General features: G+C 43.5%; 2 protein-coding genes across 8 annotated transcripts in view; one reads left to right on the forward strand and one right to left on the reverse strand.

Annotated features, from left to right (window-relative positions):
* Nucleotides 1–2,708: 2,708 nt before the first annotated feature.
* HNRNPDL (heterogeneous nuclear ribonucleoprotein D like) lies at nucleotides 2,709–9,787 on the reverse strand. 5 transcript variants are annotated; one of them, NM_001083725.2, is given in 8 exon segments: nucleotides 2,709–4,182; nucleotides 5,345–5,436; nucleotides 5,737–5,907; nucleotides 6,447–6,561; nucleotides 6,737–6,868; nucleotides 7,340–7,501; nucleotides 7,598–7,766; nucleotides 8,567–9,279. In NM_001083725.2, coding segments are annotated over 7 exon segments (1,263 nt in total). In that variant the 5' UTR covers nucleotides 9,010–9,279; the 3' UTR covers nucleotides 2,709–4,182; nucleotides 5,345–5,365.
* The window catches only part of ENOPH1 (enolase-phosphatase 1), a 38,984-nt gene continuing 33,091 nt past the window's right edge, over nucleotides 9,510–15,402 (forward strand). Inside the window, exon 1 of one of the 3 annotated variants that reach the window (XM_010806278.3) lies at nucleotides 9,510–9,594. Coding sequence is in view for 2 of the 3 variants with exons in the window: in XM_005208168.5 (XP_005208225.1) it covers nucleotides 10,167–10,250 (84 nt within the window). In the remaining variant the exon portion in view is untranslated. Of the gene's footprint in view, nucleotides 9,595–9,917; nucleotides 10,251–15,402 lie in introns of those variants that run through there. The other 2 variants (XM_005208168.5, NM_001075875.1) reach the window with 2 other exon arrangements.

A 15,402-nucleotide genomic window follows, 5' to 3' on the forward strand; every position in this document is an offset into this window, starting at 1 on the left:
AGTTGCTCCAGTTTATCTAGGCCCGTTTCATCAGAATAAATCAACTGTAATAAAATCCTACTTACCTACAAAAGATCTTGGCATCAACCTTAGTAAGATCACTCCTAAACACTGAACCTAAGCCTCAGAGATGCCTGATAGGACTGTAATAGATCCCAAATGAAATGAGTTAATTTTCTAGTAGCTAACTCCTTCAACTTGAAAAATCAGGGATTTTCCAGAGGTTATTTTGCAGGGCTGGGCATTCCTGTCTCATCCACCACCCTGTGTGTATGTTCACCAGCCAACACACAATTTCTGAGTTCAGTTCAGTTGCTCAGTCGTGTCCGACTCTTTGTGACCCCAGGAATCGCAGCACGCCCGGCCTCCCTGTCCATCACCAACTCCCGGAGTTCACTGACTCACGTCCATCGAGTCAGTGATCCCATCCGGCCATCTCATCCTCTGTCGTCCCCTTCTCCTCCTGCCCCCAATCCCTCCCAGCATCAGAGTCTTTTCCAATGAGTCAACTCTTCGCATGAGGTGGCCAAAGTACTAGAGTTTCAGCTTCAGCATCACTCCCTCCAAAGAAATCCCAGGGCTGATCTCCTTCAGAATGGACTGGTTGGAATTTCTGAGTAGATACTTCTAAAGAAACTGCCTTTGCGCAACCTCATCGACAGGAAATACTGGCAATTACCTGCCAGCCCATTGGTTACTTCCTGCCATCTTTCCTGGTGGCTCAGATGCTAAAGCATCTGCCTACAATGCAGGAGACCCAGGTTTGATTCCTAGGTTGGGAAGATCTCCTGGAGAAGGAAATGGCAACCCACTCTGGTACTCTTGCCTGGAAAATCCCATGGACAGAGGAGCGTTGTAGGCTACAGCCCATGGGGTCACAAAGATTCGGACACGACTGAGCGACTCTACTTTCACTTTTACTTTCTTTCCAGTGGTTACCGTTCAGCTGTTTGGGATCTGGGTTCAATCCTGGTCAGGCAACTAAGATCCCACAAGTCAATTACAATGTGTCTTTTTAAAAGTGTTTATGTATCGACATTCATTCCTTCTGTTGTCTGAAGAGAACTCATTTTTGCTGAGTCTCAAAAGGAGGTAAGCATTAAGTGAGAAATTGTCTGTAGTAGTGTTTCTCATGTATTTCTACCATGTGCTGTTTTTTGAGAAACCAAAACCTTAAGCACTGTTACTTGAAATTTTTATCTTTACGAAATCAGAGATCATTGAATATTCCTTCCCCAATCACACCTAAACCCTGTCACCCTGTGAACTTACAATCTACTTCCCCAAATAGGGTTACTCCTCCCGAATAGACAGAAAGTCAGAAATTTAACTGCCACTTAAAGGAACACAAACTCAGCCTTTAGAATGTTCAGCATTTCCCTGAAATTCACAGAACACCAGCAAACTCTCTCCTACGTTTTATAAAATGCAGTGGTCGAGCAAAGGTGATGAACTATTTTCGCTTCAACCAAAACTGAAATCTCACATCTAATTTTACTATTTCAAGACAAAAAGACATTATTAAGTCTAAATTAAAATGCCATGTGCAGAACACGGCAGCCACAAATCTAGAAACCGCAGTAGATGGCAATTCTGTTAAGTTGAAAGTGAAGCAAAAGGCACTCAGTCGTGGCTGACTCTTTGCAACCCCATGGACAATAAACAATCCATGGAATTCTACAGGTCAGAATACTGGAGTGGGTAGCTTTTCCTTTCTCCAGGGGATCTTCCCAACCCAGGGATTGAACCCAGGTCTCCCGCACTGCAGGCGGATTCTTTACCAGCTGTCACTAGGAAAGCCCTGTTAAGTTGACAATTCTGAGGTAATTATTTTCACAGAATGACACCTCTTGATTTTGCATTACGGGCAGGAGAAACCCAAATGGTAGAAACACACCATTAGTTCTACCTCCTGTAACTAAAAACTGCATTAAAAATGCAATTATGTAATTAGTGAAACAGCATCTTATGGTTGACATCCTATTAAATCTTGACGAAGGACCCAGTTCCCTTCACCATTATGAAAAAGATGCATGGAAGAGAATGGAATAAATGCTGTTTATCCATGTTAATATCCCAATAAGCATCTTAATTTAACTCTTCTTAATCATGTAAATGCATCTCAGACTACAAAATATTAACATGCTGTTCAATAAAACTGTTAAATAATTAAGGTGTCTCTAAGGGTAAGGAGCAACACACACAACTTGGTCAAAACTATTCAGGAAGTATATTTAAGAAAAATACAGGCTAATTGAGTTATGTCTGTCATAGGTACTTCATTTTTCTAAAAGACCTCAGACAATCACTCGATGTAGTGTATTTCTTCAAAATTATATATATCAAGACTTGACTGAAGAGTATGGATTTTGTTTAAAAAAAGCTTTTATTCGTTTTTGATCAGGGAAAGGACAATCTCAATGTCAACTTGTCACCTAATCATATATTTGAACTTACAAGATTTACTGCCCTAAAGACACTGCACCTACTGACTTGACAACATAACTTAAAACGAAAATCTCCTTTCTGTCCCCTAAGGTTGCATGTTGAAAGAATAAACAATCCCTTGCAATAGCCAACACTGGTACTTAGCTTAGGTTTAAGGTCAAATAGCAAAACAGGAGCAAAACAAGGCCAAAAGCATTATAACTTGATAGCCCACCAAGTACAAACATCACTGGAATAAAGAAAGTTGCAGGCACCAAAGAAAACAAGAGGCAGGTTCATTAGCATAAAAAAATTTACACTTGGTTGAAGGTGAGGTGAACTATTCCACAAGTAAACATGTATGCCAATCCTAATGGCGAACTTGAAACCAAAGCAACAAGACCGAAAACATTAAACTCAGTTAACTACACTGAATGTAAAACTTATCTAGGATATCCTCCCAAATCTAGAGCTAAAAGGTTTTCTTTTTAATGCACCAGGAAGATGTGTTGTAATGACATGACTTGGTCACACTTACGACTTGCGTTTACATAAGAATCAAGGGTTATCCTTCTCCATTATTCATTTACGTCTGAATGTGAATATGCTCAACTATTCAGCTCATGCACTAACCGCATAAAAAATGACTGAAACCTACTACCCATGCCTTCTAAGAACTCACACCATCTAACAGTTAACACCCAGTACAGCTTCCTAACAATGCCCCAGGAGAAAACATTTTGTTCAGTTCAGTGCTTGCCGTGACATAAAACCAACAGAATAGAATACAATTAATTTACTCAGCTACTACTTCAAATCTTTTAATCTAAGTTTTGTTCAAACTTTAATAACTTCATACCTATTTGCCAAAATTGTTGTGTAAAATCTAACTATATCTGATATTCTTAACCTGTAGCTCCTATAACACAGTTTTAGCCCCCCGCCCCCCGCCCAACCCCGCAATGGGTATATTTGGACATTTTAATCAAGAAAACAAAGTTATGGTATTATGATTAGTCAAAGCTTTTTCTAGCAGACCACTGAAAACAACAATCCATTAAAAAAATGCCTTTCCGGAGACAACAAAGCAAAACATTTTCTTCATAAAGGAGCTACCAGCATGCTTTGTGCCATTAAAAATTTACTTTTCAAAATATAACCAAAGACTCATGGTCTACTAGAAAGCTCCCACTAATCACAACAGTATAACTATGCCACAGAAACTTTCATGACAATGTCTCCAGATAGGCAGAGAGGAAACAACATTAAAGGTTATGATGGAAGCCTCAGTTAGAGAGGAAAATGAAGTCTCCAGAGCATAGAATACATCTAACAAACAAGGGGAACAGAGCAGACACTGCAGCTGGCTATTCATAAAGGACCACAGTTTTCTCTTCCTATGGAGCAAGACTCCCTACAAAATAAACTGTGCGTTAATTATTGCTTATTTAAAATTACACTTTTACAGAGCTATTTAGTACCTGACGCAGAAAAACAATCACATAAGGAAGCATTTATTTGAGGTTTAACATGTAATCATACAAATAAAGTCTGTATAAACACAAATCCACAGAGTCATAACACAGATAGCAAAAGACAAAGTAAAAACAAAGAAAACTAATTGGCGGCTATATACAGTTGGACACAAATTGTGTCTTGTACACTAGAAAGTCTTTTACAAAATAATCATCTTAGATCAACAGAAGACCAATCTTCAATGTCCTCCTGCAAGATGGTTACTTTAGCAATCTCTTCCTAAAAACAAAAACAAAATAGCAATTAGATTTGTGCAACTCCGGCAAGCTTTCTAAGGTCCACTTTCATGAATTGTTTTAAGTTCTCACTTTATTCTTTTCTTCAATAATTAAAGATCACATGCAAATTCATTGGCAAAATGCAGTTTGGGTAATTATAATCATCATCATCATCTCACCTTGAAGTTCCCATATGATATTAAAATTTACTTAGAAAATCCGGGAACACAATCTTTTCATATTCACAGATTGAACTGTGCTAGATGAAGGTTTACTAGAAGTGTCTCTAGTAAGCCATGTAAAATTCTATTACAAACACGAATTTCTAACACGCTTGTATTTCAAGGCAACAAATTGCTATGTGCATATGATCTTTAATTTAAATCCCAGATTTTAAAGTTCTTGTTTTGGTTTGTAGATTTCACTATTAGCTATAAAAAGAAAAAGCAAGCATTAAATCTTAAAGAATGAACACTTAAAATGAGGCTCCACAATTGAAATACAACACTAAACAGAAGACCAAAATGATTAAGCTGTAAAAAGGCATTTATGTACTTTAACTCCTGTAAAAAACCATTTAAGTTAAGTTTAGACACTTAATCTTCAAAATGATTAAAAAAGAAGCCAAAGTCTGAAGTTTTCCACTTTAATCTTTACGCTGGTACATGAAGTTGGAAGAGACCATACCACAGGACAGCGTTTTCTGGTGTATGCCTTGCGCTCTGCCCGCAACGTGCGACCCCCAGAGATAGACGTGGTCAGGGTGACACACGGCCTGCAATGAAGTTCCCGCTGGCGGGTACAAACAAGGTATAATGTCAGAGTTAGAAGACAACATTCTTGTTTTCCTTAAGTTGTACCCATTTCAGTACTTTACCTGTTAATAGTTCTAAAAAGTTTAATTATTCCTCTAGACCACCTGGTACACAAAGCAAACAGAAAAACTCTTAAGTTTTTCTGTATTACTAAAGAAAGTGAGATAAAACTTTAAAGTTAAAGATCTATAGACACTTTAGGCAAAACAGGCTCATAAAGCAAGTAAAAATTTAACAATTTAGTAAAAACACGCTACGTGGTATTTTGTTTTTACTCATTTTCATTTGTCTATTGATCTTTAAATTACATTAGACATTTCTACTGGTTTCTTGAACTCTGATACACACCTGTTTTCTGCAGTGTCCCCTTTAATACGGCTGGTAATTGTTTTGGTGATTGCCACCCCCTCGGGATGCCTTGCCGTAAGTGCTCTGTTGGCCTATGTGGAAAAGACAAAAAATTACACTTAGCTTTTAATGATATGGTTTTGCTATATATTTAAAAGCTATTAGATGTACAAAATTCTGCATGCCAAATAGAATTAGGTATTTTAAGTCACTATAAATTAGGCACATATCACATTCTAGAATGCTCATAATAACCAGAGTCACTAAATCCGTATAACCCCCTGTGACTATTACATCTCAAAAATTTAACTCTAAACACTTCTATAACACAATCTCAGAGTTGAGATGAATCTTAATACCATTGGTTTATGAAGTTAAATAAATATTCTTACCACTGTAGTCTGCATATCCCTGTCCATATCCATAGTTCCCATAGTTATACCCAGTATAATCATAGCCGCCATAGCCACTATAGTTTTGATCACCACCATAGGCACTATTGTAATTTCCATATCCTTGATCATAATAGTTATTAAATCCTTGGTTCCAGTTTTGGCCCTGACCTGAAACAATGCACAATGATTGTTAGGAAACAACTTCTGACCCCCAGTCCTAACATAAAATGATGCATTCCTGTCCCTCACTCTGCAAATCTTAAAAAGGAATAATGGACATCTACAGCGCTATCTGGTCAAGAAAATATCACTTACAGTTGTCATTAAAAAAAAAAAAAAAAAAAAAGAGGGGTGTGTGTATAAAGTCCAACTGTGCCAGTATCAGGTTTCCTAAATCTAATGGGGGATAAAAAAATCAAGAAGACAGCAAGCATGTTTAGAACAAGGACTCCTGCCACAGAAAACCTATTATGCCAAAGTGTATCATGTAATCTTAATTACATTCAATGGTATTATTTTCCCATCAGTACTGACACTGTCAGAGTGGCTATTCAAAGTGAAACCAATAAAACAAAAACCCATGGACTAAAACGAGCACTTTGCATGCTGTAACAGTTTAAATTTGGCTTTACTCTCCAATGGGCTTATTCATATTTAGCAGTTGATAGCGTAAACCACTGCGTCATTTCCCTGGAATTAGGTCTCACCTCGGCCTCGCCCCCTAGTACCACCTCGCCCACCAGCTGCTGCACCTCTTCCTCCCTTTTGTTGCTGCTGTTGCTGTCTATATACCTCTTTGGGTTGTGCAACTTTGATTTCACACTATAAACAAAAGGTAAAAAGAATACAAAATTGTTACTGCTGTTCTAATGTCAAGCCATTTTTTCCCTTCTCATAACAGGTTGTGAAATTTCCCTTTAAAAACAAAAACAAAAACAAAAACCAAAACCAAACAACCCACCCCACTGTTCACTGAACAGAATCCAAATGGCTTTACCTTCCCAGAACCAATTTGATGGTATCTGCTTTCTAACAATTTCTTTACTGGCTCCTCATCTGTATATGTAATAAAGCAAAATCCTCTTCTTTCATTTGTTTTTGTATCCATAGGAAGTTCAATATTTTCAATCTGAAATCAAGATGCACACTCAAGATCACCCAGTAGTTAAAAAGCTACCAAAATGTTTCAGAATGACACAAGTCATTCACAATCTTTAACAAAGTATGTTACTCTCATGAATTGACTTCTGTATAAATTGTTTCATTATCAACATCAAAGTAGAGTAACCTGGCTTATCTACAAACCATTTATTTAGAGGGGAGAGGAAAACCTCAACAGCCTTTTGTACCCCACAGATGCCACTCCAATCCTGACCACACCAAAGCATCCACCTTTTTGCTGAAATAAATTAGCTATTAATTTCCATTAATTTAGATACTAGTTTCCATTGTAACACATAAAGCAGTGATAAGGGAGGGACTTGAGCAATGATTTAATTCCACCCTGACCGAACTCTTTATTCTGTAAGAACTGGGCCAGGGACAAAATGTTACATAAACGTATCGAATGAGAATACGCATAAACAAAAGCACGGCGCACCTCTCCAAAGGCTCCAAAATATTCTTTAATTTGTTCCTCCGAAGTATCTGGGCTCAATCCACCCACGAAAACCTTTTTTGGGGGTTCCTTCCCCTTTAAAGCTTTGGCCCTTTTAGGGTCTATCAATTTGCCATCCAGTTTGTGTTCTTTCAGTTCCAAAACCTAGAAGACAGATTTATGTGATCTGACAACATACAACCAACCCTCCGAACGACTTGCAAAACGCACACAAGAAGCACGATGCAAACAGGTTCATACCTTATCAACACTAGCAGCATCCTTGAAAAGCACAAATCCAAATCCTCGTGATCTTCCAGTAACAGGATCTGTTTTAATCGTGCAGTCCACAACTTCCCCAAATCGAGACAAATATTCAGTCAGATCTTTCTTGCTTGTATCCCAGCTCAAGCCTCCAATAAACATTTTACTAGAAATAAAAGTTGTTTATTTACAAACAGCAGTAGCTAAAACGGTTAAATTCTAAAGTTACGTTTACTACAAACTATAAGCACGGGGAAATTCATACCCACGTACAAGTAATGTCACCTGTTTACAAACACACAGGAACCAAAGACCACAAAAAGCCCCAAATTCCATCAAGGTCACTTATCCAAATCTTCGCTCTCCACACTGCACCAGGCAAAGTTTAAACGAGGCCAACCAAACACGTTAAAAGACCGTTCCGAACTAGGAAAATGCAACTTTCTAAAGTGAACGCCCACTACTCAGGTTCACCGTCTTCCTCAGCTGTCAATGTTCCACCTGAAGAACTCATCATCACGCACACTGGAGATCTGGGCACCAGTCGCCTACAGGTTCCCAAACCAAGGGTCCCCCTGCATCCTCCCCAGAAAATCTGCCCGGAGCCCTAACAGATACAGTGAAGAGGCGGCGGCAGCTGCAGTGTGCGGCGCGGCCAGTCCGGCCCCTCCCCCTCAAGCCCCACGCGGCGCCTGCGCACTCTGGCCCCAGACGCCGCCGCCCTCCGCCTCCAAACCCTCTGCCCTTCCCCCACCTTCCGCGGGGCTCTCCAGTAACCCCGTCCGTCTCCTACTTTCCTCTTCCCTCCGATCTAGTGGGGTCCGGCGGACACGCGGGAGAATCGACTCGGGGCAAGAATGGGCGGGTGAGGTGGGGAAAGGTAGCGCGCGGATCCCGAGGGACGAAGAGCGCGTGCGGCGCGCTGGGGGAGGGGAAAGGAGGGGAGAGGCGAGAAGCGTGCGGTACCCGTCATCCTGCTGGTTCTTGCTCGCGTTGATCTTGGATCCCTCGGCGAACTCCTCTATGTTGCTGTACTCGTTCATATCTTCCATAGCGGCGGAGTGGTCGGCCGGAAGGTGCTGGCGCGCAGACCGAGTCGCGGCAGCAGCGGCGGCGGAGCGTTGTATGGAGCTGGATTTAAAATGGCGGCGGAAGAGATCCGGGCGCCGCCTGCGCCCTCCCTTTATAGCCGCCCCGCCCGCCAATCGGGAGGGCTGCTGGGCGGTGACGTGGCGCTGGGCCCGGCGCGCCCCCTGCCGGGCGGAGCTGGGAGCGAGCGAAGGGAGGAGCGGGGCGAGCTGCCGCGGCGGCCGCGGCCGCCAATGGGAGAGGCTGCGGGAGGCTAAAGTAGCGGGAGCGGAGGGGAACAATGGCGGCGGCACATGGGAGAGTCGGGGCGGGACCTCCATCACGGCCCTCCTGCTGAGAAGCGAGGTCGCGAGTGAGGGGACGCGGGGTTGGGAAGAGAGAGACGCGTCAGAAGAGAAACAACGACGGGGCGAGTCCTGGGGTCAGAATCCCGAGCAACGCCACAGTCCCTCTTGCCTTGAGAGCCTTTTGTCTCTGGCGTCCGGTCCAGCCCACTCCCAGCCAAGAGCCGTCAACCCCGCCTTTTTCCGCCCTCGGTTCCCCCAGCGCAGAGCTGCTGCTATCGATTAGCACCGTGGCCGCGCCGCTCCGGAAAAAGGCGGACTGCGCCCGGCGCTGGCGGCTGAGGCGGCGAGCGCGCCAGCCGTCCGCCCGCCGCGCGCACGCGTGTTTTGTCCTCGAGCTGGCTGGAACCAGCCGAACAGGAAGCGGGCGCGCGGCGGCCTCTCAGGGCAGCCGCGCGGCGCAGACGCCTCTTCCGCTGCCGCCCCAGGCGCGCGGGCCGAGGGGGGCGCGGCGGGCCTCGCGCTAGCCGATCGGCCGACGCCGTCCAGCTGACCGGGACCTGAACGGCCTCCTTCGGTGGCTGAGGAACGGGAGGAGGGGCGCGGACCCGGTCGATTACTGTAAAAAATGCCAAAGCCGAAGCAGTGGGCGGGGAGGGAGGGGGCTAGGTGCCGTAGAGGGCAAGGGGCACTCACATCCCCGGCGCGCCACTCGCGGGGCTCCCGTCTGCACGTGCCCCGAGCCTCTCCCGCTCGCTCAACCAGTCTGCGGAGAGCGCGCGCCCGCACACCCGTCTCCCGCGTTCGCTTCTTTGTTCCCGCCCACGCGAGGCCCCATTTTGACGGATCGGGTTCGAGGCCCTCTAGCGGCCAATCGACGTCGGCACCGTGCCTCGCCCCGCCCCCTCGGAACCTCGTGAGGACCGCCCTCTCTTTCTGCCCACGTGGTCTGGGCCTCCCGCCCCGGGCAGCTGGCGAGTTCAGGGTCCTTGGGCTGCGGATTTCTCTACGTCCGGAGGCGCTGACCAGTCCTCTCCGCCTCGTGCGTCAGGCCGCGCTGCGGTTATCCGCTCCGGGACTCTTTTTCTGGGCCACCAGAAGCCTAGCCCTTTGCTGGGGGCGCTGCCGGCGCCGCCCTCCGCCCTCTCTACCAGTAGGCCGATTCTCTTGGTAGCAGTCGGTGGGGTGGGGAAATGGTCGTGCTTTCGGTGCCCGCCGAAGTCACTGTGATCCTGTTAGATATCGAAGGTACCACAACCCCGATTGCTTTCGTGAAGGTGAGGGGCGGAAGGGAGCGGGGCAGTTTACTTATGCTTTAAACCCAAAATGTTGAAAGTATCGCAGACCTTGCACTAGAGACACGAGGAGTGGGAGAGACGGTGTGGCTTTGGTCCGACTTGGGTGGGAGGAGGTAGTCTGCGGCGGATTGCTGGATGCATTTTCTCCTCATCTTCACCTTCCCCCGTCCCTGCCCTCGGTTGTTTGCAGGTGGGTGGGAAGGGACGGAGGTGGTGGTGAAGAAGGGCGGAGGTGGGCAGGTCCGCGGCGGCAAGGTGAAGAGGTGTGGGCGCCGCCCGCCGGGCAGGTGTGCGCCCCGTCGCCCCGCAGGTAAGCGACTGCCTCGTGCCAATATGGACCTGGGGAGTCGGCGGCCGCGATCTAGTGGTCCCTGAAGCTTCCAGCCCCGCAAAATGGAAAGACTGAAGCGTCAGGATGACTTTTCTGGTAGCCTTGGTGTCTTAGGCAGTAATGGTTATTCTTCGCCTTTTCCCACTCCTGCTGTTCGTGGCCGAGCCTCTCACTGAATGTTCCTGGACGAGGTTAGCAACGATCTAGATTCCATCCATTTTCCTTTTTTTTTTTAAAAAGAAGACAAAGTTCTTACCCAAAGTCGTCTAGGATAGCAGTGCTAACCAAATTGTCTACGTCTAGTTCACAAACTTAAAACTTTGCATTAGAGCAGGTTCCTTTTTTATATATGTTGTATTTGTCAGGATGATTAAATATCAGATATTAATATAATTTTTAAAAGAATCCCTCAGGCCTAGTCTTCTGTTTATTTGAATTTTAGAGGTTTAAGATAAAAGTTCTCATAGAAGTGCTTGTGTGCAATAATTGAGATACCGTTTACAAAGTAGGGAAAGCCCGTCTTGCAGCAAACTTAAAGTCTTAGTTTTAATTTAAAAAATTTTTTAAAGTTACCTGTGAAGAATGTTTTTCTTGATCTGCTGCTGCTAAGTCGCTTCAGTCGGGTCCGACTCTGTCGGACCCCATAAAGGGTAGCCCACCAGGCTCCCCCGTCCCTGGCATTCTCCAGGCAAGAACACTGGAGTGGGTTGCCATTTCCTTCTCCAATGCATGAAAATGAAAAGTAAAAGTGAAGACGCTCAGTCGTTGCCCGACTCTTAGCGACCCCATGGACTGCAGCCTACCAGGCTCCTCCGTCCATGGGGTTTTCCAGGCAAGAGTACTGGAGTGGGGTGTTTCTTGATCTAGGTTATGATATAAAATTGTTGTACACTTTTAGGTCTCCACTGTAACAACCACTTACAAATTCTTTAGAAGGATCACAATACCTTGACATCCAGCATAGTGTCTTAAGAAATCTAGTTTGGCATTTTTTTCCCAAGTTTTTAAGTACACTTGAGGCCTCTGCAGAAATATTCAGAATTGGCCAAATGTTGATAACTGAGTCGACTTTTCTTTCTCTTGTTGATTGTGACAAAATAACTACTTTCTTGTAGTTTTCAAAGAAAAAAAGGATTCTGCATTTTTATGCTTCATAGTTTACAAGTCACAGTCTTGCTTTCCACTGTTATCAGAAGACCAGGAGTAATGACAAGTAGTAATATGGCATATGTACCATTCTTGGAAAATCTATTTAGGGAGAAGATATCTCATGCAAATCAATTTTGTAGCAAAAAATAGTGCATCTCTTTCACCTTTTTTAATCCACTGTGTCTTCTGCAAGATGAGCTGAGCCACTTCTTGGAATCTTTGTTTATGACAGACTTATTCTGAGATCTTTCTGAGAATAAGAATGCCTTAATGGTCTAAATAGGGTTTTTTTTTTTTTTGCGTTTGAGACCAGACTGCAAAAAAAAAAATCACTCAAGGATCTTGTTCTAAGGATAATTTATTGGGCTTTGTCCTATAATCAATTATTATTTTTATTAAGGTTAATTACTATAATTGTCTATTTGCTATGCATTAAATGATCAAAACCAGTGTTTCTGAGAATATGTTCAGAAGAACATTAGATCTTTGTGGATGTTTATTGTAACTACACAGAAAAAGATTACTAAATGCATTTTGAGAAAATGGTCTATGCTTATTCAACCAGGTTTCTTTATTGCACACCTTCTCAGATCCTTTATATCATACACACACTTGCACACACATAATGCTTTGTGAACCTTCAAGAGACTAGCATTTCACAAATTTATTTGAACCAAGAAATCCTTTAGCACGGTGTCTGTATCTTTTGAATACAGATTTTTTTAACTTAGCATCAGAGATGCTAAATTATATCCTTCTTGGACCTCTGTTCTACTTTGGGCTTTAGTCACGTTAGTGTGTGAACTTGGAAATGATGAAAGGAAACATTGAGATGCGACTGGTATCCTTGACTACAAGTCAGGTTGTGTGCACTGTTGCATATTACTGATAGGAGACAGGCTCTGAAAAACTGAACAGTTTGCCTGGGATTTGAAACCAAATTGTTCGGAATCACAGTGCTTGTTCCATCTTCTTTGCCTGGTCTTGTGGGTGTTAAATGACACAGCTGACACGAGAGCACTTTAATCAGTAAGAAATACCATAAAAGTATATGGTGGCAAATTTTAGTTTACACCACCTCTTGGTGATAGGTTTAGGAGTACACCCTTGGAACAGAATAACTGTACTTTATTTGGGGGTTTGGTTCTGCCGTCAGTATACACTGTGAAAATTGAGTATTGTCAAAAATTGCCGTTGTGATTGTCATACTGAGTGAAGTAAATCAGAGAAGGAGCAATATCCTATGACATTCCTTGTATGTGGAATCTAAGAAATGATACAAATGAACTTACAAAACAGAAAGAGACTCACAGACTTAGAGAACAAACAGTTTTGGGCTGGGGAGAGGGGAGGAAGGGATAGTTAGGGAGTTTGGGATGACATGTACACACTGTTGTAATTAAAATGGATAACCAACAAGGACCTACTGTATAGCATGGGGAACTCTGCTCAGTGTTATGTGACAGCCTGGGTGGGAGGGGAGCTTGGGGGAGAATGGATACATGTATATGTATGGCTGGGTCGCTTTGATGTCCACCTAAAACTATCACAGCATTGTTAAATGGTTATACCCCAATACGAAAGAAAAGGTTTTAAAAAAAAATGCCTTTGAAATACCCTTAGGAAGCCAGTCCTCTCTGGAGACTGATGCATCCATTTTTCCTTCAGAGTTGAAACATTGCTGCTGCTGATTTTGAGCATCGGAGGAAGTAGTTGGTTTGGGATTAGGTGACGTAGATGAAAAACATATTGTGTCAAACACTAGGCTCACACTGAACCATTCATGCTGTCAGAGACACTGGGGAACTGAGACTGACCCAGGGAACAGAATACCTTCTGTGAGTGGAATGGCAGACAGGTTACCAGCACTGGTTATATTTATTTTTTCCCTTTCTCTTTCTCTTTTTCCCCTTGCTGAGTAGTTAGAGTTGAAGGTGTCTGTGATGCAACTTATAACTATATAAGATGACACGAACTCCTAGATATCTTACAGGATTCCATAGAATCTTCCCAGTCTGGAAATGTGTTCTGTGCACAGCCTGTTGCTCTGTCAGTACATGCCTTTAACCCTTAGGCTACAGATAATAATAAACAGTGGTTTTCCTTAACTGCTAATTTATCTTATTTTCTTCGAGTCAGAATGGTCAAATTTCTGGAGTGTGAAGGGTTCCTAGCTTGGATCATCTAGTCAGTGTCACAACCAGCTAATTAATTTCTCATAGGAATCAATGGATGCCTAGAGGCATGTCTTTGTGAGGGTCATCACAACTTGTTGGGGGCAGAGCAGCAGTAGATCCTCGCTTTCCCTCGATGGTTCCCAGTGCATCTGAGTCCTCAAAGCCATCAGTCCTGCCCCTCACTGCAGAACATGTGCCTCTGGAGGTTCTTTTCTTTTCAAGCACTGACTGTGATCCTCTATGGTGGTGATCACTCAACATTTTTGGTTATATAAACCATCAGCAGGCTTTCCCGATGGCTCAATGGGCAAAGAATCCGCCTACAGTGTAGGAGACACAAGAAACACAGGTTCAACTCCTGGGTTGGGAAGATGCCCTGGAGAAGGGCATGGCAACCCACTCCAGTGTTCTTGCCTGGAGAATCCCATGGACAAAGGAGCTTGACGGGCTACAGTCTAAAAGGTAGCAGAGAGTCAGACATCACTGAGTGACTACACACACACATAAACACACAAACAAAGCATCAGTAGAGTTGAGTCAGGCATAACCAATAGAACTTATTGTAACCAACAGAATTTATGTACTGTTATTAAGTTATAAAGTAAATTAGAATTTAAAGATGAGGTTTAAATAAGTGTAAATGAATGGGTTTGTATTTTCTTCCCTTATCCCTTTGAATCATCTTGCCTGCAACCCATGGAGCTGCCACAGATCTTTGTCCATGGTGATGTAATAGTCATTTTTCTGAGTTTTTGCATTGTGTTATTCCAATGATTTTAGTCTGTAAGCTGTGAAATAACACCATTACCAATCCTGTAGTTATCCTGTCAGGAAACTTCAACTATTGTTTTTGACTTGGGGAAGATGATCTCTTGTTTCTGAAAATTTGGTGCTTTTCCTGTCATTACACGTCAAATTAGTACTTGTAACAACAGTTGGGGCAGTTATGATGTATGAAGTCACTGCAAACACCATCTTAGCAAATACTGAAACACTGTCCATAGAGAAGATGAAGGGAGCGGTTCCTGTGAGCCTCTGGTCACAACTGATGGATAGATAACCTTGTTTGTGTGTTTCTGTTTGTCTTACTTAATACATACCATCGACTCCCTAACACTGAGCTCGCTGCCGATGGCGCTGTGACTTAGGCTGTGCTGGAGCTTCTGTAACTGCATGTGCTTCCTCCAGGAGGTAGTCTTCTTGCCTTAGGAACACTGGACAGCACTTGAGCACTTTGGGGGCAGTCACCAACAAAAGCACAAAATGTGAAAATGTAGTGGCAAACAGACTTCAAAAAGGATGCTTGTTTAAAATGTGAGAGGTGAAGTAAGGCAAAGCAGCACCTCATACTGGGAATGTGTGCAGCTGCTTTTCCACAAGTTTTGCTCTTTTGCTCATGTATGTACCTGTTGTCAGAAAAGTGGGAAAGTTCAGTGAATAATGATTTGGAGGTTATGAATAAATTTTAGTAGGT

Source organism: Bos taurus, chromosome 6 (assembly GCF_002263795.3).
Source record: "Bos taurus isolate L1 Dominette 01449 registration number 42190680 breed Hereford chromosome 6, ARS-UCD2.0, whole genome shotgun sequence".
Taxonomy (NCBI): domain Eukaryota; kingdom Metazoa; phylum Chordata; class Mammalia; order Artiodactyla; family Bovidae; genus Bos; species Bos taurus.